We start from the raw sequence: 22,686 nt of genomic DNA on the forward strand, positions 1-22,686 counted from the left end.
ATATGCATTGCAGTGCGAGGATTTGAACAAGCTCCAGACCATCAGAATGGTAATTGGAACATTTTGCCTCTCAGAAACAGCAGAGAATAATACCGTGCCTAGGGAGCATGGTCATGCTGCCAGTTGCATTGTTTGATGCGCTTTGATTGACCGATACCACAATCTGAAAGCTTCTCCATAAACCAGCACTGAGCTGAAATAACATAAACGAAGCCAGCGATAAGAAGCTAAAAAGGGGGGCCGCCACTTCCGCAAATGAAAGTGACTCGGACTAGCGTTGGTTGGTTGGTCGGTTTTTCTCTAGGTATTATGCACACCCACTATAGAGGAATGACCTAGAATTAGATGTCACAATTGAATAAAGTTTTCTTTTTGAAAGAAGATTATTGCATGCATGGTGCTCACGTTTCCTCCAACTCTTGCCAAAACGGTGCAAGAATTGCTGCATATAATATTGCACCTGCTATCCCATCACTGCATTGCATTGTGGGCAAAACTGCAACATTTTCCTTTGTCAAGTCGACCGTGGGCTACTAAATTTAGTTCTGTAGCACCTACAAAGTGGTAGGGCACTTTTATTGCTCAACGCACAGAAAGCTTCCTCAGTTCAAAGACTTGATTTACTGACACTAGCGGCCCAAAGACTTAACGTGATGTGGTAATGTGTTGCTAAGTGGATGGTGTGCTTGTGTTGCAGTCACGTGATGTAGACCGTGGCGACAAGGTCCAAGTGCGGGAAGCCAACAAATACTTCTTTATTGAGGCCTGTATTGCACTCCTCGTCTCCTTTATCATCAACATCTTCGTCATGGGTGTCTTTGCCCATGGACTCTTTGGCCGCACCAACCTTGACATTGTGAGTGCTGACAAAAAGTTATTTTCTTCATTTTTTGCTGTTGTCACTGTAGAACTGCAGACACTGTCCTAAGTTGCCATAGACCATGCATGGGCCCTACTAAATTTCTTTTATGTCAAAAATAAATTTCCAGTTACATAATGGGGCTAAACCCTTAATGGCTGCTTATAGACATCAAGCCTGAAGCAGGCAAAGCTGAAAGTGTAGTTGTTGTTTCCTCGTATCTGTGATATATTGAAAGCAATGAACATGTGATGGCATATGTCTTAGATTGAATAGTTAAAGATTACGCACTGTGCTTTAAGACATGCCATGATTATTTACACATTAAATCATATCATGTGTATGGGGCATTTTAAATGTTTTTCTGGGTGATGACAGGACGCTGGAGAAACAAGTGCATGTGATTTCGTTTTTTCAGAGGGATCAATGCGTAGGAACTGAGTTCCAGGATGTCTTTGCTGTGAGTAGGAGATGACACTTACAAATCAGCTTCCATCTCAGGTTGCAACTTGCACTTTTGCTGTATTTTCATTCTCATATTTTGTTGATTTTTATGCCATCAGAACAACACGAATCCTGTGGATGTGGACATATATAAGGGTGTAAGTTATTTTGAATCATTATTTACATTATAGTTGGTACGCATTTCAATGCTAATGGTTATACTTGCTCATTTTAATATTTCTAATTCCTAAATTAAATTGTTATAGTTGCTATTGTATGTGTGTGTAATGGTCGTCCCCATTTTTCTTTCATGCTTCAACTGTACTCTTAATGTTGTATCTTTAACCCGGCTTTCACAGTTGAATAAAAACATTTTGTTGCAATAATTTTTCTGTTTATGGCTGATGCAGCTCTAGTGATGCAATTGTAACCAGCTGCCGTTTGTCACATATTCTAACAACTGAAAAATTGAGAAAGCACCTAGCAAGTATAGAACTTAGATCTTCAAGAAGCTATCATAGCAGTAGCAGGTATTTAAAAAAAAACCTTGAATGGAGTAAAGGTTGCTTAGATGACACTTGCAGTCAAACCTCCTGTAACATTTCTAAATTTGTTCCAAAGCCTGTAATTTTCTAGTTTTATGTAGCAGACACCTGTGGTGCTGGTCATCATTCTCAGTGTGTGTGTGTGTGTGTGTGTGTGTGTGTGTGTGTGTGTGTGTGTGTGTGTGTGTGTGTGTGTGTGTGTGTGTGTGTGTGTGTGTGTGTGTGTGTGTGTGTGTGTGTGTGTGTGTGTGTGTGTGTGTGTGTGTGTGTGTGTGTGTGTGTGTGTGTGTGTGTGTGTGTGTGTGTGTGTGTGTGTGTGTGTGTGTGTGTGTGTGTGTGTGTGTGTGTGTGTGTGTGTGTGTGTGTGTGTGTGTGTGTGTGTGTGTGTGTGTGTGTGTGTGTGTGTGTGTGTGTGTGTGTGTGTGTGTGTGTGTGTGTGTGTGTGTGTGTGTGTGTGTGTGTGTGTGTGTGTGTGTGTGTGTGTGTGTGTGTGTGTGTGTGTGTGTGTGTGTGTGTGTGTGAGAGAGAGAGAGAGAGAGAGAGAGAGATGGCTTTTCAGTTTAGCTTTCATTCACGGTGATAACACACTATTTTCAGAGCAGCTGTTTCTAATTATATCACTGTTGCTTTGTGTCTTACGACAGGGTGTCTACCTGGGCTGTGCATTTGGCATGTTCCCACTGTATGTCTGGGCCATAGGCATTCTGGCTGCTGGACAGAGCTCCACAATGACCGGGACATACTCGGGCCAGTTCATCATGGAGGTAATGTGTCATGAACTGTTGTTGCACTGAACTACTGCAGTTACAGAACACAGTCCTGCCTTTAACATGTTTCCACCATGTGGTATCAATATACACAAGCGCATTGTGGTGTCGTCTCCCTTCTGTCCTTGTTTGCTGGCACTAAATATGCTTTCCAAATCAATATCTAATTTGTGAGTGATAGCAGGAACAGCTTTGTAGAGTTACTTGACTAATATGAGTGTCACACGATGCACTTTTGGTCGAGATTGAATTTCTTGATTGCGATTGGCTCATTTCCGAGGGCTGCAGAAGAAAGCCTTGCATTTTTTAATCATCACAGAGAACGATGGTAGCACAGACAGGAAGGACACAGATCGAGCGCTGTCCAACAACTGAAGTTTATTTAGAAAGAATGTAAAAAGAAAGAGAGAGAGAGGCACCGCCTGCTTGCACATGTCATTAAGTCACATGAAATAGGTCACTGAGCATTTATGTCTCACAATCTAACAAAGAGATTGACGGCTCCGATACATAGTCATCACACATCTCTTGTATGTGAAAAGGCGTCTGCAAGTTCACAAACGTCTTTTGACTTCGTGCTTGACGAATGATCTTCGTTAGATCAAAGAAAGGCTTACAACCACATGCTTTTCAGTGTCCTGAAAGATGGGAGGTAGACATTCTCTTTAAATGTTATTGTGCTGGTGCAGGCGCTTCTTCATGCAGTTTCTAGTCTGCCCAATGTAAGCTTTCTCGACTGCAAGGAAGCCTTGCAGTCAAGAAATTTAATAATGTTCGATCTCGATCTCAATTGGGCTCGGTCCTGATCACCTGACTGTGATCGTGACCGTGTGACACCTGTTTAAAAGGAGGAACTTATGTGTTCAAGCTGCTGAGTGATTATGCTTTGTGCTGCTAACCTTGGTGGCATGCTGGCAACAGAACATAGGACATGAGAACATGCACTGCACTCCCAACCAAACCCCATTTATTGTATCTGCAGCCAAGAGCTGTGGGAAGCAATAGCCCAATGCTTTTAAATGCTAGTTGAGCTGAACGGCATCAAAGTGGGTGAAGCAACTGGCAACGTCATGAAAGGCAACTTGAGCCCTTTTCAAGTTAGCCAATATTGTGATGTTGTGAAGTGACATGTATCTGAAACTGCGAATGGAGAACTGGCAGCTGAAGTTAAGAGGAAAATGCCCTCTTGAAGAGGAGGAGGAGTTGGGGACAATTGAGACAGCAACAACTTTTACCAAGTGCTGTCTCCAGACCCAGTAGAATCCCTCTGGCTTACATAAATAGTCACTCCTCCACAGCTCCCTCAAGGCAGGCAAACAAAAACAAGTGCAAAAAAGTTTCTGTAAAAGATAATGATGCACCTCGTGAAAAGGTAACGTTTTACTTCATGGCGAATTCTGCATGATTTGTTTTTGTGTTCTTAAGGAGCCAAGTGCCTCTGCATTTATCCCATAAGTGTATCGTCAGATGTATAGTGGTCCTTGTTGGTCCAAGTTAGTGCATTGAAACAGCAATTTCTTCAAGTATAGGCTTTTGCGTTCTATGTGCCTTCTTATACATACAATTTGTTGTCACTGCAATATTGCATTGACAAGGTCACACATGCGCATTGCTATTGCATGCCATGTTAACAAAGTAGACACACCTGTTACTCAAGTGTACACCTTATTCTCAATCAGTTTTCATTTTGAAGTTATATGGCCATGTATTTGATGTGCACAAGTAAAGTACAAGACCCTCTTGTAACGAATGCTATAATCCTGCAAAATGTAGTTGTTATATCAATAGTTTGTTATATCTAGACTTACATTTAAAACCTGTAAAGAGCAGTGCTAATGTATGTAAATGTACAGAGTAATGGAAAAACCACCTGTTTAATAAAAGGATTAGGTAATGGTTGCCAGTTTTGGTGCTCACGACAGCCTTTTCAAGGTTGTCCAAGACGTACACTTGCTTCTGTAGTAGTCCTGGAGGAGCACGTGCAACGGAATGGAGCAGCATAATGGTCATTGCCGTTGAGGTTAGTCAACACCATTATCCGAGAGCATATAAACTTGCTGTAGTGGTACCTTCGCACCACTTATGTGCTGCACCAGCGCCACCTGAACTTTTTCAGCACTGCTGTTGTGAACCACACGTGAATCAAATATAGTTCCTAGTCCCCTTCTCATTTTTGCTTGTGAATCGATAACCTGTTGATGAGGCACGCAATAAAGCGCAACTCAATTGCATCACTCAATGTTATTCTTTGTTGCTTTTTTTATGTCATTTCCCATTTCTTTTTACTTGTGTTGCGGAGCGCACCCAGGAAGAAAATTGCCTTAAACATTTGTGAGGCTCTACGGAAGTCTATCTTGTTTTGTCTTTTCATTGCATGTTTGTTTTGTTTCTTACAAGTGACGTCAGAGCGTCCGCTGTAAGAGTATGGTGTATTGAAAAACTGTCGTTGTGCCTGCATTCATTTCTAAGGGTGTAAGCCTCGAATTGGTCATGTACATTGTACATGAAAGCCTCACGTATGACTGCACATTCATCGATTTGTAACAGTTACAATGCTTAATACACTAAGATATTATCATAACTCTTTAAACACATTTTTTTTTGCAAACTGCAGGGATTCCTAAACCTGCCCATCAGTCGGTGGATGCGGGTGCTCATCACACGGCTCATTGCCATTGCACCCACCATATTGTGTGCCGTCTTTGGCAACATTGAGCAGCTTTCTGGGATGAATGACCTGCTCAATGCACTCATGAGCCTGCAGCTGCCCTTCGCTCTTATTCCCACCCTCACCTTCACGACGTCGGCGGCATTCATGGGCGAATTCAAGAATGGAACGTATGACCTGCTTTTTTGAAGCACATGCACTGTATGGGACAACATGAGCTCCATTTCTTTTGTGCTATCATGGGCAAATGAAATGCAAATGTCTCTAAAGAACTTTAAGTGGAACGTTTCTTAAGAGTAAGAACGCGACACCGCTGCCTACCTGATTGCCAAAGCCACTTTAGGTCCCAAACTACCTAAATGTACAAGCTGAAATCGTGCAAGAAATCACGTGATGATCACCTGGTGTGTTGTCCCTTTTATAATCAACCAAATGGTGCAATCACTGGTTTCATACATCTTGTCATTTAATTTTGTGACATGTTATTGTATGCAGTTGGTTCTCGATAAAACAAACACGAATATAACGAAGTAAACATAAAATTTTGTTGGCATTGCTTTATTTCCTTTAGTGCTCTTCTGGTATAACAATACGGAAAATTCAAGGTCCGGGAAAATTTCTAATACAGCAAAGTGAATATTTGTTTGTTTGCAGCTCAACATACGTATATTCTGGTAGTAAAAATGTCAACTGCTCAGTAAGAGGAACAAGAGATGGCACATTCTTGAACCGCATATACATTTTGGCCACTAGATGGGCTTGGCTAATCCACAGCCAGCAAGCCAATCGGCTCCTTCCTTGCGGTCATACCAATTGCACCGGTTGCATATTGACAGTGGTATTGAAGTGCATTTATAACTTGGCATTGTTCATGTGTCATGCCAAGCCAAGCTGCCAATGGGCCATCAGAATTGACAGGAGACACTATGTGAGGTCGTAGGAAACATCACGCTTGTGTTTCGTTTGCATAGACCCCATTGCAAATTTTTTTTCTTTTTCCCAATACCATTTGCACGCTATAACAAATATTGGATATATAACGAAGGTATTTTCATGTCGGTCGTGACTTGTTATGGTGAGGTTTCACTAGGTTTAGTTGTAATGCTGTCAGAATGTTCTCCAAAGAGGGTATTGCAAGGGTCATGCAAAATTGATCAGGATTTTTACCTAGGGACAGTATGCGAGCAGGAGCACCTTGAAAAAATTTTTGATTAATGTAACATTATTGTTCACTATTCCCTTTTTGGCAGCTTTGATTGCACATGTGCAATATGGTGTCAGCTTGGCAGGGTAACAACCCATCTGTTGGCATTAGTGGAGCAGTCACGTGTAATGCAGTTCTAACGAAAAAGAACATTAGTCCGACTGAAGTCCTCAGGAAAGTTCAGGCGCATTGTGGCAAAATAAATTTCATAATTTCTTCATTAATAAAAATACATATAATTACATATGCATAGTATACATAAGGAATATACGTAAATGGTGCTATAGTGGCAAAAAAGAATGCATTCTAGTTAAGACTAACTTGTTTTCATTTGATTTGTTCATTATAGCAGATATATGATATAAATGCGAACACTACATGCAACCATAGTCACCTTGATGAAAGTCCGGTAAAATTTATTGAAATTTGTTCGCTCTAATATTTAAAGTGGATAGTGATGTAATCATTGTCACGTACCAGTAAGGACGGATGCAAACCTCATGGTTAATGTCAGCATGGTTTGTTCTCTTAACATTTTATTCATGTTTTTTGTCAAGAATGCTAGCAAAAAAGGTAGTGTTACTTTAAGTGCAACAAGCAAGGGACTGTTTAGCAGACTGTCTTAGTCTGTATAAATGGCACCAGAGGAAACACAGTAATTTAAAAGAAATGATAAGGCAGTCAAAAGCAGCATTGAAATGCGTGCTGCATATCAGTGTTGTTACATTTTGACAGTCTTTTGATAATTCTTCATGTGGTGCTGCATAGCATGAAAAGAAGTGTGTAGCAGAGTCACTGCTTCTCAACAGTCAACATTGAGTCGGACATAACAGATATTGCATCAGGACCAGCTTCACTGCTCTCTTGCTTTTGCTTGCTGACTCAGGTTGACCAAAATAGCAGCTAGCCTGCTGTCGATGGTTGTGATTGGCATCAACTTGTTCTTTGTGAGCAACTTCGTGCGTGAGAACCTCCCATCTCACTGGGCCATCTACCTTGCTGTGGCACTGTTCGGGCTCCTGTACTTGGGCTTCAACCTTTACCTGGTGTGTTGTCCCGTTTATAATCAACCAAATGGTGCAAGTGCCTAATCCCTGACGTTTCATACATCTTGTCATTTAATTTTGCAACATGTTATTTGTATGCGTTTGCTTCTTGATAAAACAAACACCTATATAATGAAGTAAACATAAAATTTTGTTGACATTGCTTTATTTCATTTAGTACTCTTCTGGTATAACAAAACAGAAAATTCAAAGTCCAGGAAAATTTCTGATACAGCAAAGTGAATATTTGTGTGTTTGCAGCTCAACATACATATATTCTGGTAGTAAAAATGTCAGCTGCTTAGTAAGAGGAACTTGAAATGGCACATTCTTGAATCGCACATACATTTTGGCCACTAGATTGGCTTAGTTAATCCACAGCCAGCAAGCCAATGGGCCTATTCCGTGTGGTCATACCAATCACACGGGTTGCATATTGACAGTGGTGTTGAAGTGCATTAATAACTTAGCATTGTTCATGTGCCATGGCACGCCAAGCTGCCAATGGGCCATCAGAATTGACAGAAGGCGCTTTGCCAGGCCATAGGAAACATCACGCTTGTTTAGTTTATTGCAAACATTATTTTTTTTTCCCACTATCATTTGCATGCTATAACAAATATTGGATACAACGAAGGTATTTTCATGTCGGTTGTGACTTGTTATGCAGAGGTTACACTACATTTCGTTGTAGTGCTGTCAGAAGGTTATCCAAAGAGGGTATTGCAAGGGTCATGCAAAATTGATCAAGATTTTTACCTAGGGACAGTATGCGAGCAGGAGTACCTTGAAAAAATTTTTGATTAATGTAGCATTATTGTTCACTATTCCCTTCTCGGCAGATTGGATTCCACATTTGCAACATGGTGTCAGCTTGTCATAATAACAAGCCATCTGTTGGCAGTAGTGGAGCAGCCACATGTAATCCAGTTCTAATGAAAAAGAACATTAGTTTGACTGAAGTCCTCAGAAAAGTGCAGGCACATTGTGGCAAAACAAATGGTGCTACAGACAGAAGTGTTGGCATGGTCTTAGCAGTTGGCAAAAGGCAGCAGGTGTGATGAGTAGAGTTGGGCGATATGAAATTTTTCTAATACAAATTGAATGCACATAGCAAGTATTGAATATTGAATAGTCAAATGCAGATGCACATGCAGTCCATCCCAGATATATCAAACTTGGATATATTGAATTATTGTCTACTGTTAAAGCCTTGACATAACAAAATTCAATATAACATTCTCAATATAACGAAGTATTTAACTCTTTATAACTTCTTGTTCATTGAACACCATGTAGTTAGAACCTCAGTTTAATGAACTATGTTTCCACACGATTTCAATACAGTAAAGGTTCGTTAATTCGAACTGCAAGGGGAAGCCACTTCAGTTCGAATTAACAAAAGTTCGAACTAATGAAAGTGAAGGAGAACAATAGTACACTGCGATTTGGAAGCAGTAGGGCATGTCAGAAATTTGGTGTGTCAGAAAGTGATGGCGTGTGCTGCGGGCACACGCCATCTTCAATTTGCAGCTCTGGGTCCGACTGTGCTGCACCACCGATGTCCACCGAAACGAATGTTAGCCGAGGCTTAACACCATCATAAAGATTCGCGATGGCCAGTACATCCTAAGCTGAAAACAGACATGCACAACCGATGAAGACTGCCGAGACAAAGACGCTAAACATGTGAAGGTGGCGAAGGCCCCGATTCGTCGGTTCTTGATTGCAAGTGCAGCTGCGACGCACTTGATTCGCTGTGTTTTGGGGCTTGCAGCACCATCTGCTGCACAACATTAGCAGCTACATTGCAAAGCCTCCGAGATTCGCGATGGCCAAGAAGTTTCGGAGGTCACGTAGAACGGAGAGGAGGCAGCCGCCGCTGCCTTATGGCCGATCCCGCGTCTGTTAGATTTTTCCCGATTTTGCCTTCTCTCGCCGTTCTCTCCATTCCGGAGGTGATGCAGCCTTGTGTGTAGGCAGTAGGCGTGTTTAACTGGCTGTGTTCCAGGCGCCAAGCCGCCGGTACGGTGGCGAGTAGTTTGAATTATCCGTGGCGGAACCTTCTCGCGTTCGAATTAACAGGCTTTTTTATACATAGACTTCTGTGGAGCTTGGTCGGACCAAATCGTACAGTTCGAATTATCCATAAATTCGAATTATTGAAGTTCGAATTAACGAGCTTTCACTGTATAACGAAATTTCGCTGCCGCGAAGGAATACAAAGATGATTAATGGAAACTTCCACGGATGCAGATGGTCAAATTGCTGAATTGCAATCAGCTGCTTGTGAAAGCATGTCTTAAATTGTGCACTGCACATCCAAGAGCGACTGCCAAAATGGAGCAGCATCATGTTCCGCATAAAGTCCAAGTGCGATGAGATCCTATCACGTCTCACGCACTCTATACTTTGGGGGCGTATGAAAATGTGCGAGGGTGAGCCAAGTATATAATGGCTTGATGAGCGCCTTCTACCCGTGTGAGCAAGGAAAAAGAGTGAGGGCCAGTTCGGCACGCCTCCCTTTCTACCGAAGCTGTGGCTGCACATCGCTGTCAGCATTGCTGAGCATAGGCACAGTCAGCACGCTCCATCTTGGAGGTAATCTGTGTTGGGTACGAAGGCCGTGCAAGCAGAGATGGTTGTGGCTTCATGTGCGCTGTCCTCCCACAGGTTGTGTGCTGGAGGTCACGTAATCGCAAGTTTTGGAGATGTATTGAAGCGAGAGGCAGACGAAGCATTCGCACCCCTATGCATGCGCTTTTCAGGAAAGCGTTGTCCAACTGCGGGTGACACTATCAGCCGCGTAGGCGTAGTGGACCTGAAAGCGTTGCTGGCTTCGTTTTGTACTGCCTATGTGAAGATATTGTCAACATGGCAGGAAACTGTCGTCGCCAGCTCTCATATACAGTCGACTCTCGTTATAACGGATCCTGATAATCTGACGAAAAACGTCCATTTTGTCCGAAGTTCGTAATATCTAAGACGCCACACTTCTGAAGCTTTTGTCGCGGTGCCTAACAACTTTATTGCAAAGAGTGAGTGACGAACGTCCAAAGGAAAAAACAAAAAGTCGCAGTTTCGCCCGAAACATGAAGCATCGATTGTGATAGCAAATTAAGCAAGATAAGAGTGGCAGCAGCAGCGAGCGAATTGACCTTTGTGCTGTCTCTCGCTACAACTTGAACTAAACATCAAAAGCACAGCACATACAAAGCTACCGGCACTAGGCGCACTTTGTTCACATCGCATTCAATACGGCGCCTGCACGGGCGTGCACTTTGTCCACATTGCAGGTTCCTTTCAAGATAAGGCACCTGCGTGGGTGCATACTTTGTCCACATCACTCACCGCTTTCAAGATACGGTGCCCGTGTGGGTGCACACTTTGTCCCCATCGCAGATCGCTTACAAGATACGGCGCCGCGCGGCCGCGCTGTTAACGGCAGCCACCGGAGTAAACCCCCCCCCCCTCTTTCCATCGCCTCCCCCCCATGCCTCGCGTGAAAGACTGCGTGCTTCCGCCCCACTTTCCTGCCTCCCTCCCTCGAGTGCAAAATGTTGCTACACACGTGTGGTATTTGATTGTTCGAACGAGGCGCGTGGGCGCCATCACTCAAGAAAAGAGAAGGAAGAATGAACTGGGCTCGCGCTGTGAATCTAACCGCTCAGCGCTGCAACCGCTGTTGTAAATATAACCTGTAAATAGTTGCTCGTCTTACTGACTCGTCCTTCGTGTAACATTGTGGTAGAGGTGGAACGTTCCCCGTCCTCACCACGGAGCTCCAAAGCAGCCGCACCGTCGTCTTCTCAGCCATGGCTTCTGCTAATTGGCTTGCGATGAAACCACCCCGTCGCCACCTACACCTGCAGCGACAACCACAACGTATGTTACGGTTCTTAGTCTCCGTGATCCTGGGACATTCTCCACCCAAAATGATGTTGACGTCGATGACTGGCTCAGCATGTATGAGCGTGTTAGCCAAAGCCATCACTGGGACCCCATCATCATGCTTGCCAATGTGATCTTTTATCTGGACGGGACACTGCGTGTCTGGTTTCGGACCCATGAGATTGAGCTCTCCAGCAGGGACATTTTCAAAGAGCAGCTTCGCGACCTATTGGCAACCCGTCAGGTTGCCAACAGGTTGCGTGAAAAGAGCTTGCCACCCGTGTCCAGTCGACCGAATCGTACCTATGTCTCCTACATACAGGAAGTGCTCGCGCTATGCTGGAAAGTTGACGAGCACATGACCAAACTTGACAAGGTGGGCCATATCCTAAATGGCATCATGGCCGACGCCTTCAGTTTGCTCGTCTATAACGACATTTCTCCCATCGACACCATCGTCAAAGAATGCCGCCGCTTCGAGGTAGCCAAAAGCCGCCGCGTTGTCCCACAGTTGTCCCGGCTCCCAAACACCCCTGCCACGTCCTCCTGCTCCGCTCTTACTGCCACACAACCATTTCAAGAGAATGTCACACGTATCGTTCGCCGTGAGATTGAAGCAGCGAGTCCGGTCCCCCTTCATCCACAACCCCTTGACGGTACCTTTGATCAAGCGGCCCCCACTATTTCTGTTATTCAAGCAGTTGTGCGGCAAGAAATTGCAAACCTTGGCATCCCTACCACCTGCTCTGTCTCCCGATCTGATTCGGCACCCATTCCCTTGTCCACATCCTGTAATGACCAGTATTTCGCTCCCAGACCACGCAATCCTCCTGAATGGCGAACCCTAGACGACAAACCGATCTGCTTCTGCTGCCACTGCGTTGGTCATGTATCCCGCCACTGCTGCACCACCTGGATACCGCCGTACTGGAGCTCATTCCCTGCTCCTTGCTCATACGCCGACGCAAGCTGTTATTTACCTTGCCGTCTGTGCCCTGCTTGTGATGCCCCTGACAGCCGCTCCTCCGTGCGGTCGCAGTCTCCTCAACGCCGTCACTCTCCGTCACCCCAACCTCGCCGCTTTCCCTCGCCAAACCAATGGACGGAAAACTAGGCCATGTAGCTCTTGGAGGTCGTGCTGCATCACGTTTGTCCTGTCCAAATCCGCCGTTGACGCTCCTCACCAAGAGGAACCTAATTGAAGTAGACGTAGATGGTGTTTCGTTGACGGCATTAATTGGTACTGGAGCCCAAGTGTCCATAATGAGCGCTAACCTATGTTGTCGCCTCAGAAAAGTTCTTGTATAAGCCTGTCATCACTCGAGCCGTACGTGTCGCCAATGGCGCCACTGTTGCCATCAGGGGTATGTGCACTGCTGGTATAGGAATTGCTGGCCGCCAAGTTCCAGTCCTGCTCACCGTGCTGACCAGTTGCCCTCATGACCTAATCTTCGGGCTCGACTTTCTGACGACGCATTCTGCCCTCATCAACTGTTCCACCGGTATGCTGTGCCTCGAGCTTCCTCTTCTTTCAGACGTTCACCCCGAACAACTGAACACCCTCTACACGACAGCGTTTGTTTGCTTACCTCCAAAAACCCTAACCTTCGTCGAATTGGCCTCAACGGCAACCGTGCCTGATGGCAACTATGTCATTGCACCTATTTGTGATGTCCTCCTGGCGCGCGACATCTCTGTGCCACACTCCGTCGCAACCCTTGCCGCTAATTGGATGTGTCTCCCCGTTATCAATTTTGGCTTGACGAAGCAAGTGTTACCTGAAGGCAATGCGGTAGTCATGCTCCGGTCAGTGACAGACGACCACGTCATTGCTTTTGCAGCCGACGTGTCTCCAAATCCTCATGATTACCCGTAAGATGCCTTGAACCTCGACGGCCCATTCTGTCCCATGGTCGCTCCGTACCTCGCACCTGACCAAGCAGCCGCCTTATATGGCTGTTTGCTTTCCTACTGCGACATATTTGACACTGACAATCGACCACTTGGTCAGACGTCCCTTGTTAAGCATCGGATAAACACTGGTGATGCTGTTCCCATCCTCCGCCGACCGTATCGCGTGTCCACAGCAGAGCGGCAAGTCATTCAGCAGAAAGTAAACAAGATGCACGCCAGAGGCATTGTTGAGCCCTCGTCGAGTCCTTGGGCGTCGCCGGTCGTGCTCGTCAAAAAGAAAGATGGCACGTGGTGTTTCTGCGTTGATTACCACCACCTAAGCTGCATTACTAGAAAGGACGTTAACCCTTTACCATGAAACAACGACGCTCTTGATTCTCTCCACGGTTCCAAATACTTTTCGTCCATCGACCTTCGATCTGGTTATTGGCATTTCCGTCGATGAGCAAGACCAAGAAAAAGACCACTTTCGTCACTCCAGGTGGCCTCTACCAATTCAAGGTTGTGCCGTTCGGTTTATGCAATGCCCCCGCCACGTTTGAATGGATGATCCACTCTCTGCTTCAAGGTTTCAAATGGTCAACTTGCCTTTGTTACCTCGACGACGTCCTTGTGTTTTCTCCTACATCTGAGACCCACCTTGAGCGCGTCGCAGCTATCCTTGATGTCTTCCGCAAGGCTGGGCTCCAATAAACTCATCGAAGTGCCACTTCGGGTGCCAACAGATTACAGTGCTAGGCCATCTCGTCGATGCTTTCGGAGTACAACCCGAGCCGGAGAACGTTCGAGCAGTAACGGCTTTTCCTGTACCTCAGTCTGTCAAAGACTCGAAGCTCATTCTGTGCTTACATCTACTCCAATATACTGCCGACGATGCCGCAGACGAGCCCTGCCTTAGGTGCGGCCAATTAATTTGTCTGCCACCCCATGCTGCAGCATACATTGCAATGGTGCCCTTCCCTGCTCTCTCTGATGAAGGCTACGTGGCATATCCTGTTCTGGATGTTCTTTTAACCCGCCATGTTACGTTTCCCAATACCATTGTTACAGTTTGGAATAATCAAGCATGCCTTCCTATTTTGAACTTCATTTCATCAATGCAAGTTCTTCCGCTGAATATTTCCCTAGTGCGCTACATTCCGTGCAGCACTGTACTGTTTCGGCACTGGCACTGATCCTCAGCTTGACGTGACTGCTGCAGTGCCAACTTCCACGTATGAAGACCCATTACACTGAATGATTTCCCTTGCCCTGCGAACTGATTACACTGTTTCTCTCTGCTCCCTTGTAGCTTCGTATGGAGATATCTTCGATTTTGGGGGTCATCCGTTGTGTCAGACCACCCTGGTTTCGCATCGCATAAACACAGGCAATGCCCTTCCTATTCACTGTAGACCTTCCCATGTGTCAGCACCTGAATGCACCATCATACAAAACGAGGTCGACAAAACGCTTGAGAAGAACATTGTAAGGCCTTCTTCCAGTCCTTGGGCTTCCCCAGCTGTATTGGCGAAAAAAAAAAGGGCTACAATTGGAGGCCATCTCAGCAAGGTTACCAAGAATGTGTACCCTCTTCCATGGATCGATGATGCATTAGACTGTTTGCACGACGCCAGTTACTTCTCCTCCGTTGGCCTCCGCTCTCGGTACTGGCAAATTGCTGTTGACGAACACGATCGCGAGAAAACAGCCTTCGTTACATCTGATGGCCTCTACCAATTTAAAGTCATGCAGTTTTGGCTCTGCAATGACCCTGTTACCTTCGAACGCATGTTGGCGTCTCTTCTTCGAGGTCTTATGTGGTCCATATGCCTCTGCTACCTTGATGGTGTTCTTGTTTATTTGCCCAACTTCGAAAGCCATCTCCATCGCCTCTCTGCCATTTTTGCCATTTTCCGAAAAGCAGGTCTACAGCTCAACAATCCTGCTAAATGCCATTTCGGGTGCCGTCACATCAAAGTCCTTAGCCACCTTGTTGACGATGCCAGCATACATCCTGATCCTGGCAAGGTCCGTGATGTAGAAGAATTTCTGCTTCCACACTCGTTGAATATTGTCCGTAACTTTGTACAACTATGTTCCTACTTTGGATGCTTCATCGAGAACTTCGCAGACATCACCCGCCCCTTGACTGGTCTTCTCAAGAAGGGCATTTCCTTTTCGTGGGTACCTGATCATGCCGTCGCCATTTCCTGAATTATTACTAGACTCTCGTATCCGCCCATTTTGGCTCATTCTGACCCGGCCGCCAAAACCAAAGTTCGTAGAGATGCGAGTGGTCATGGGATTGGCGCTATTCTTGCCTAATGACAGAATGGCTTGTCCTGCATTATTGCCTACGCTAGCCGACTCCTTTCTCGTTCTGAGCAGAATTACTCCATAACTGAACGTGAATGCCTTTCTCTCGTGTGGGCCATCGCAAAGTTTCGCACCTACCTTTACGAGCAACACTTCTCTGTTGTGGATCACCATACCCTCTGTTGACTATCTTCGCTGAAAGGCCCTACGGGACGCCTCAGCCGCTGGCCATTATGGTTACAGGAATACTCCATTTCTGTGGCACATAAATCTGCACCAGGATGCCAACTGCCTGTCTTGACATCACATCCAGCTTGCCCACCTGACCTCACTGACAACACTGATGCCTGTGTTCTATCCTTTAGGGACTTTCTCAACATCACCATCGAGCAGCGTCGTGGCCCCCTCCTTATGATCTATCATCGAATAGCTCACCGCACAACTCTTGGACCCCCCACTCCAGCTATTTGTTTTAAAAGACAGTCTGTTGTAAAGGCGCAACTTTGATTGCAATTGCACCAAGCTTCTTGTTGTTGTTCCAGAACACTTACGCTTGGACATGCTCCTGCAGCTTCACGATGCCCCCACCGCAGGCCACTTGGACGTCGCTCACACTTATGAACGTATCCGTCGGCACTTCTTCTGGCCTGCCCTTCACCATTCCATTTGACGATACGTTGCAATCTGCGAGAGCTGTCAACGCTTCAAGAGACCCTCCTTGCATCCAGCTGGCCTACTCAAGCCGATTGACATTCCTGGCGATCGGTTTTTTTTCATGTTAGCTTGGATTTACTTGGACGTTTCCCTGTGGCAAACGATTTCACTTGGCAACTGATGTATTGCAGTCACCACAGATTACGCTACTTGCTTCGCTATCACACGAGTTCTCTCCACGAGCTGCGCCACCGATGTTGCCAATTTTCTCCCTCGAGATGTTATTCTACAACATGGTGCTCCTCATCAGCTCCTAACGGATCACAGTCATTGCTTCCTTGCCAAAGTCGTTGACAATCTTCTACAATCCTGCTCCACTCATCATCAGTTCACGTCAGCTTATCATCCCCAAACAAATGGACTGACTGAGCGCCTCAACTGCACGTTTACCGACATGATCGCTATGTATGCGTCAGAAAATCATCGGGATTAGGACTGTGGATTGCCCTTTGTCACCTTCGCTTATAACTCTTTGCTCTATGACTGTGGGTTATTCACCTTTCTATCTTTTGTATGGCCGCAACGCACTCCTGCCATTTGATTCCTTGCTTCCCACAGATTCATGTGCGACTTGCTCCTATGCCCTGGATGCCATTGCCCACGCTGCAACTGCCCGCCGCATTGCCTGTGACCATCTTGTAGCATCTCGGACTGTTCATAAATGCTTCACAATTGCCACCACCAAGATGCCCACTTCGATCCTGCCTAACTGGTCCTCCTCTGGTGGCTTTCTCATCGTGTGGGCCTCTGCGAAAAGCTGCTGCCCCGTTATGTTGGACCCTATCACGGGGTGCGCCTAGTGACTGACTTGACATATGAGGTTGCCCCCACTGTGTCTGCAGCCCCGACTACAGAACTTGTACACATATCGAGGCTCAAGCCCTACCACTCAGACTAGCATCATATACCTTAGGCAGCACCGGGATGGCGCTTTTGGCCCCAGGGATTTATGTTACTGTATGGTATGTACCGGCAGCACGAGAACAGAAGACGAGGTCGACTGTTTTTCGATTCTGTGGTTTGGAGCCCAGCTCTCGCTGTTGCATTTAATTAAACATTTGTGCAGATCTCCTAAACCGTCCCAATATATACACTTTGAAAAATTTACATAATTTCATATGAGTAGCATACTACATTTTCATTCTAAAAGGGAACGAGGGGAGGTGTTACCATGCTGGTTAGTTGTCAGGGTCGAGTGGATGTGTCTAAAAGTGAAGTATAGCTGATTCTAGCATCCTGGTTCCAGAATAGCTAGGATCCATCTAGAATGTGACCTTATTCTTCATTTCAAGTTCCTCAGATTTTGAAAAGTTACCTTTATTTCAACTTTTCCTCAGCTGCAGAGTTGATCATCAGGCCAGAAGCCTTTCTGCAGTATGGTTCATTTTTCATGTAATCGTTTGAGTGGGGCTTTGTAGTAATCAAGTAGGAGTGAATTTTTGTCCAGCTATGAAGTTAACTTCTAGTAAAGCGGCCTGGAGGTCACTTCCCTCATGTAATGCACTGACGCATCTCATGTATCTACTTGCAACCACACCTGACCTCAAAATACTCAGATTGTTGTTCTGTCTCCTTTTTTTGTGTTTAAGTATATACATATCTTTTAATTTGCGGTGTCGATCCACATTACATGTTGCATAAATTAACCTTTAGAAGTAATCAGGTTGGTTTTCCTGTTTGAATGTTCACTGAATCAAGACATAGTTAAAATGGAAGGTTCTGTTAGCTAGAAGTTTTTCACTAGTTCATATTACACCAAGACCACTTCTCCCTTTACTTCACATGCAATGCAAGCAGGAGTGTGGCCAGTGTTGTTTTATACATTTTACACATGTACTAATAAATTTTGCCTTTGGCTGTCTTCCAGTTGGCCCGCCTTTTGGTTGTGTTTGGCTGCACGTCACTGCTGCAACTTCCTGTGAGTTGCTACTTTTCATACACATTGTACACACAAAATTTGGAACAGTAATTTGCACACAGTTTTTCTTGCAACTTTTCAGTTGATTGGCCCACACCTCAGGGAGCGCAGTGACCGAATGCTATTTAATGACTCATCTCAAACAGACGTATCATCATCTCCTGGTAAGCCTTATTCTGTCTACTAGTTCCTAGGTCTGGTTCTCTCAGCTGCTCAACTGTAATATTGTTTGAAGGAGTTTCTTCATTTGTTCATTGATTGAGTTTCTGCATTGTAGGGTTTGTGATCTGCAGTACCCTCAATTTTGGCAATAGACTAGCATTCAAGCGATTGGCATGAAGGTTTTTTTTTCCTACTAAAAAAATTTTTGTATGCAGATACAGTCGAACCCATTTATAATGATACCAGTTTTAACAATATATCGGTTATAACAATGAGAAGCTGCTGCACCATCAACTTTTGTATGTTTTCCATGGTGAAGTAACCTGCTTACTACAATGCCCCGATTCCGCATTATCGGTTATAACGATGAAGTTTGGCTGCTGGGTGTCCGAGCCGAACGGCAGTGAAATGCGAAATTCTTGAAAAGAAAAAAAGAAAACGAGAACTTCGAGCGGCTGCACGATGGGCCGCTGCTCCAACAGCCACCGTGCGCTCATTTTCTAGCCATCTCTGCACGCCTCTCTCCTGTCATCCTTCCCCCCCTCCAAACAGGAATGGGCTGTGCCCACAGCTCGGCTGCGCCCACAGCTCTACGCCGCCCCACCCTCCGAAACGCGAATGGACCATGGCAACTGCACTACTCGCAGGTTGTTTGCATGTTGCTCGCTGGCTCCTCATTTGGCGCAGTTCTGAAAACAGCTTAATCACTCGTGTTGGTCTTCGTTGTTTGCATTGAAATCGTTCGTGGCCACTCAGTTTCTCGCCACCGAAACGGAAGATGGCTGATCTGCCCGCTGATCATCGACAGTGCATGACGTTGCCAGTGAAAAGGAAGTAGATTTGGAAACTAAGTGGTTTTAACCGATGAGGCAATTGTCGCGACCGTGCTTGCATCAGATAGCGATGGCAGCGATTACGTGGTAGGGCAGGTTGCCCAATGAGGCGATCGTCGCAAATGTACGTGCATCAGATAGCGATGGCGACAACGGCAGCAATGACGTGGTAGGGCAGGCTGCCTCAACATTGTCCTCACAGGAGGCCTAGCAGATGACTTAGTCGTTCCGGGGCTTCGTTTTCGCGAGGAACCTTCCGCTGCACTACGTGGAGCACCTGGATGCCTTGGAGAAGGATGTCGGCAAGCTTCGTGTAAAGCATGCAAGGCTGAGGGACGTAGGGTTTTCTCGTGCAAGCCAGTGAGAAGTATGTGTTGAGATGCTTCTGGTGATCCCACCTCAGCGTTTCTTCTGGATTTCTCACAATTTTTAAAAGGCCCTTTTTGGTGCCACCAAAGCGATGCCTCAGCAGTACTCTCACATCGCTTGCCACACATGACACCTCTTTGCAGTTGTTATAGCAGTGCCATTCTTAAACGCTGAGAGAGCCACGACTTGTTACACGCGATCGGAGTGCCCAGGAAGCAGTTAAACGAGTGAACACAATCAGCAGCTGGATGGAGGAAGGTAGTGGGGAGGGGCACTGGCCTCCCCACCATTATAGTCTTCTCACAACAGCTCTGCCATGATGGTATTTTGATTTTTTCATGCAACCCGGTTATAACAATTATCAGTTATAACAATGGAATTTTCGTGGCACCTGAATATTGTTATAAGTGGGTTCGACTGGGGAAGTTGTTCATTTTGTGCCCTTTATAAACATGGCATAAACAAAGTGCACCATTGAATCAACCCTAACTGCCATTGGAAACAGCGCCATCCTATAGTTATTACAAAGCTATTTATAGCATGAGGAATTCGGTTTGCTGCAAACCACTCTCTTATATAGCCCACTTCTGCGAAGATAATATTCTACTAAACAAAACAGAAATGCACCATTTCCTGTTCAGTCTGAAGTGCTAATTTAAACAAATTTTGCTATGTGCATTTGAATTTGTCCATCACCGTACACATCCAAGATCAGACAGTAAAGTAGCCAAGCTTGCTCTTGTATGTTTATGGAGGAAATCAAGCTGTGGTCAGAAAGAAGGCACATTCGTTGAAGGCATAACTTGCGAATTGCAAGAGACGTATGAAAGCCTGTGATGACAGCGTTCCATTAGGAATGCAGAACCTGTGACAATCTTGGCAGCACTTGCTTGGAAAAGTACCACCATATTTCTTTTCTGAATCTTCTGTAAGTGCACTACACAGTGTTGTCTGCTTTTAAGCATCAGTTTCGGGCTAGTGTTCTTGTCGCTGTATCTTTATAGTGCACTGTAGGTACATTGATTTTGCTGCATAAAGCCATAATCTTGTGAGGTGATATAAAGGGGCATTCACAAATGACTGACACTGCAGCTGCCCACCATGGCACTTTCGTACATACTTTGGGTAAGAAAAAAAAATGCACTGGCACTGGATTTTTAGTTTTTTGCACAACCAATCCTGCTAACGAAATCTGGCTTTGTGCAACTCTTTCTGTGCTGATGGACTAAGGAATACTAGTTGAAAGCAGCACAATTTCGTGAGAGGGCACTCGGAAGATTGTTGCCAGCCCTCTAAAGATAGCTATACCACTTCCAAAACTGTTCTTAGGCATGGACAAAGTATATAGCTTTGCAGAACAACGGTAGTTTGAAGGTAGCCATAACATCATTGATCATCAGTGATTTTCACACAAGTTCTCAAGCCTTAATCTCAGACTTCACAGGTGGTGTCCTGTTTCCTGGAGTCTTTCTTGTAAATACGACAAGTCTCTCCAATCACTGTGAACACTTGGAAACACAAGTGATATAGTTAGTATTCTGCCACTCAGGGAGGGCAAGCTGATCTTGTTTGTCATGCTTGAGTTCTATACATTTTAATTTGTTTTGTGCTCACCTCATGCTGGTTCTCTATGAACTCAATGCTATAACATGTAATATTACTGCTTGCCACTTTGAGGATTACTTCATTTTTGGGATCTGACAGGTTGTCTTTGTCACTTTTTCCTCTATTTACCTGCTGCCATCCAGATACTGTAAGTAGCGAGGAGAAGGTATTGGAGTGCATACCAGTAATGTAAAGGGTTCACATTCTGCACTGATGCCAAATGCGCCATTCGTTGCTCGATCCTTTCCCTCATTTAAAAGAAGGGGGGGGGGTCATGGGTCATGAAGGGCGTGAGAGCATGTGGTCACTTTTGAATCGGTTAAATTATATGCATGTGTTAATCAAATTTTTTTATACATGTTGCCCACTTTAGCTTCTATTATGAGGTGCTACTGCATTAAAATCTGCATTGGATACGCACATTTTCACATTGTTGCATATTGCAGTGTTAATATTAATAGACCCATGCAATGGAAAATGGGTTTCTGTGACTCTCTTGCAGTTTGCATGGATGGAGTTGTGCAGGGTGCTCCATTTTGAAAGGGAACATCTAGAGAAAGCATTGCATGGCATAAGCACACTACTATAGCTGCTAACACCATGCACTGTGAAAAGTATTTGTGCAGTAGTATTATGACTGAGTACTTTTTTGTTTAACGACTATTCATATTCATATTTCTTTTTGGACAATAAGGATAATTAATCTTACTGTCCTGCAGCATAGATTCATGCACTGATTTGGTGATTTCAAGCTTTACTTAGTGTTACTGCCTAATTACCACAAGTACTGTTAGTTTGCTAATTGTTCATTTGCAGGCACAGTTTTCAGTTCTGGATTTGTGTGTTCAGTACAGTCAGTCCACTTATAACACTAGGCATGGTGTGTTGACTACTGAATTTGTACAAAATAGCAGGCTGTAATGTGCATGAGCCTTTGTTTTAGTAATGTATGTTGTGAAGATCAGATGTATAATTATTTTTGTCTTTCTTTTTTCTGTTCTTTTTTGCTGTAACATTTCATTGTCTAAACATCCACCGTAATTGCTTAGCGGCTACGATGTCGGGCTGCTAAGCACGGGGTAGCGGGATCGAATCCCGGCCACAGAGGCCGCATTTTGATGGGGGTGAAATGTGAAACCGCCCATGTACTTGGATTCAGATACACATTAATGAACCCCAGGTGGTCCAAATTTTCGGAATCCCCCACTACAGCGTGCCTCATAATCAGATCGTGGTTTTGGCATGTAAAACCCGTAACTTAATGTCTTTTTTAAAATTGTCTAAACGAAATATTTGTGTGTGTGTGTGTGTGTGTGTGTGTGTGTGCGTGCGTGCGTGCGTGCGTGCGTGCGTGCGTGCGTGCGTGCGTGCGTGCGTGCGTGCGTGCGTGCGTGCGTGCGTGCGTGCGTGCGTGCGTGCGTGCGTGCGTGCGTGCGTGCGTGCGTGCGT

General features: G+C 45.1%; 1 protein-coding gene across 5 annotated transcripts in view; it reads left to right on the top strand.

Annotated features, from left to right (window-relative positions):
• Positions 1-22,686, top strand: part of Mvl (solute carrier family member malvolio) — a 39,985-nt gene that overhangs the window by 12,088 nt on the left and 5,211 nt on the right. For all 5 annotated transcript variants that reach the window (XM_055076876.2, XM_050188617.3, XM_055076877.2 and 2 more), the window contains 8 exons: positions 698-856; positions 1,278-1,319; positions 1,423-1,461; positions 2,493-2,612; positions 5,230-5,453; positions 7,374-7,533; positions 18,218-18,268; positions 18,351-18,432. In XM_055076876.2, coding sequence (XP_054932851.1) covers positions 698-856; positions 1,278-1,319; positions 1,423-1,461; positions 2,493-2,612; positions 5,230-5,453; positions 7,374-7,533; positions 18,218-18,268; positions 18,351-18,432 — 877 coding nt within the window. The remainder of the gene's footprint in view (positions 1-697; positions 857-1,277; positions 1,320-1,422; positions 1,462-2,492; positions 2,613-5,229; positions 5,454-7,373; positions 7,534-18,217; positions 18,269-18,350; positions 18,433-22,686) is intronic.

Source organism: Dermacentor andersoni, chromosome 2, assembly GCF_023375885.2.
Source record: "Dermacentor andersoni chromosome 2, qqDerAnde1_hic_scaffold, whole genome shotgun sequence".
Classification (NCBI taxonomy): Eukaryota; Metazoa; Arthropoda; class Arachnida; order Ixodida; family Ixodidae; genus Dermacentor; species Dermacentor andersoni.